This window comes from Octopus bimaculoides, chromosome 22 (genome assembly GCF_001194135.2).
Source record: "Octopus bimaculoides isolate UCB-OBI-ISO-001 chromosome 22, ASM119413v2, whole genome shotgun sequence".
Taxonomy (NCBI): domain Eukaryota; kingdom Metazoa; phylum Mollusca; class Cephalopoda; order Octopoda; family Octopodidae; genus Octopus; species Octopus bimaculoides.
The window spans coordinates 31,170,745-31,173,372 of NC_069002.1; the positions used below are offsets into that span (position 1 = coordinate 31,170,745).

The 2,628-nt window shown below is 46.1% G+C and overlaps 1 protein-coding gene across 2 annotated transcripts in view; it reads right to left on the reverse strand.

Annotated features, from left to right (window-relative positions):
• Window positions 1–2,628, reverse strand: part of LOC106872844 (synaptotagmin-12) — a 57,772-nt gene that overhangs the window by 7,207 nt on the left and 47,937 nt on the right. For both annotated transcript variants that reach the window (XM_014920096.2, XM_014920015.2), the window contains exon 3: window positions 406–568. In XM_014920096.2, the coding sequence (XP_014775582.1) occupies window positions 406–568 (163 nt within the window). The remainder of the gene's footprint in view (window positions 1–405; window positions 569–2,628) is intronic.

Genomic DNA, 2,628 nt, shown 5'->3' on the forward strand with positions numbered 1-2,628 from the left:
AATATCACTAACACTATGGTAGCGGCAACAAGAATGCAAACAAACCATCACCATCACCATCACCAACAGCATCAACTGCCACAGCAACAACGAAAGTGCTGACATTATAACCACCCACCACCACCAGCTCCTACGGTAGCAATAGCACCACCACCACTACCACTACCACCACCACCATCACCACCACCACCACCACAATCTACCACCACCACCACCCATCATCCACCACCACCACCACCACTACTACCACTACTACCACTATCAAAATACCAACAACACCATCACCATCATCAACAGCATCGACATCAAGAACATCACCATCATCACCACTACCACCACAACAACATCCCCAACCCCAGAAGTAAGGTAGAGAATTTGGCAGGAGCTGGGTGTAAAGGGACTTACCTACAGATGTTGATGGTTGAGAGCTGGGGCTGCCCCCAGGGCTCTGTTCTTCCCGGGGTGGGGAATCATTAGCCATATTCATGTACTTTGGGTCGCTTTGAAGCGTGTCGTACTGGACGAATTTACCACTGGTGTCCAAGACGAAATCATTTTCAGAGCTCACCTGGAATAAGAGAATTGGTAAACAGGATGAGAGAGAGAGAGGGAGAGGGAGAGAGAGAAGGAGAAAGAGAGACAGAAAGAAGGAGAAAGAGAGAAGGAGAAAGAGAGAAGGAGAAAGAGAGAGAGGGAGTGAGAGAGAAAGAAGGAGAGAGAGAAGGAGAGAGAGAGAAAGAGAGAGAGAGAGAAGGAGAAAGTGAGAGAGAGAGAAATACTGCTACAATCAACATCATCATCAAGATAGTCATCAACAGCATCATCACCAATATCATCGTCGTCGTCATCATTATCATCACAACATCACACCAGTACAACCTCTACAACCATTACTGTCACCACCACCACCACTAACACAACCATCACCATCATCATCATCATCACCACAGCAGCAGCATGGTCACTGCACGATCACCACCACAACCACTCACCATTTGCTGCGATCATGCAATCTGCTAGATATAGCAACCAAATCTCCCTCAAACCAAACTCTACTGTCTTGACAAAAAGAAGGACACGTTGGTCAACGTAGTCTTAGGCATACACACAGACTGGATGATCATGGGCAGAGTGTCGTAGATTTTCTTAATGCAAATATCAGCCGACTGATCCAACACCCAATGGTTGTGATATCAGTTCCACAATGGCTGTATATGTCAATCCAGCTCATAACAATTATGAAAAGGAGAGGTGACAAGACACTTCCTTGCTGAAGCCCAACACTCATTTACCCAAACACAAGCATCTGAGACAAGTGGAGCAGTTTAAGCATCTCAGAGCAGTATTCACAAGAGATGGGAAGCAAGGAGATGAATTGGATGCTGGAATTTCTGGTGCAGGCACAATAATGAGCCAATTCCAGGATTTGATCCTCAGCAGAGGAGATAGATTAGGAAAGATAAAATTACCTTTTTGAGTCATATCAACCCATGAGGGCCACTTTCCCGGTTTCCATTGCATATAAATTCCCCACCTGGATGGGATGCCAGTCCCTCACAGGATTATTCACTTTTGTCAGCTGAGTGGTCTGGAGCAATGTGAAATGAAGTGTTTTGCTCAAGAACACAACACGTCGCCCGATCCAGGAATCGAAACCACAATCTTACAATCATGAGTTCAGTACCATAGCCAGTAGGTCTGATGCCTCCATGGACATACACTCTTTTACTTGTTTCAGTCATTTGACTGCGGCCATGCTGGAGCACCGCCTTTAGTCGAGCAAATCGACCCTGGGACATATTCTTTGTAAGCCTGGTACTATTCTATCGGTCTCTTTTGCCGAACCACTAAGTGACGGGGACATAAACACACCAGCATCGGTTGTCTACTAAATCCACTCACAAGTCTTTGGTCGGCCCGAGGCTATAGTAGAAGACACTTGCCCAAGATGCCACGCAGTGGGACTGAACCCGGAACCATGTGGTTGGTAAGCAAGCTACTTACCACACAGCCACTCCTGCGCATATATGATTAGAATGTTGCAGGAATGAATCACAAGACAGATTCTTCAAGCCAAGCCAACTGGTAGAAGACCTAAGGGTAGACCAAGGACGAGTTGGTCAAATAATATCCACAACCTCAGCTGGTCACACTTGGGAATCCAGCCAAAAAGTGTAATGAGGGTTGCTTCTGAGAGAGGACACTAAAGAAGAGGTGCCCCGAGGACCCTACTCCAACAACCCTTCAAGGAATAGTGGGGGAAGAAAATGGATGGGGTTACTTTATTTTGTCTTCTCTTTAGATGAAATACTTGTCAGAAAAAGAAATGGTTCTTAAATTAACCAATTCCAGTTTGGAATTTTGTAAATCTTTAAATCTCCCATCTTTCATGGATAACACTGAGATTGTTCAGTCTGCAGACAGGAATCTCCATCATTTTGTCATCTTTCCAACATCTAAACAGTTTTCTGGTGGGTGTCTCTGATGGATGGCACTGGTCGTGTAGGAGGTGGTGGTAGTGGAGGGGGGGGGGTGATGATAGTGGTGGTGGTACCGGTAGTGATCTTAGTAGTGTTGGTAATGGTGGTGGTGCTGGCAGCAGCAATGGTGGTGGTGGTGGTGGTTGTG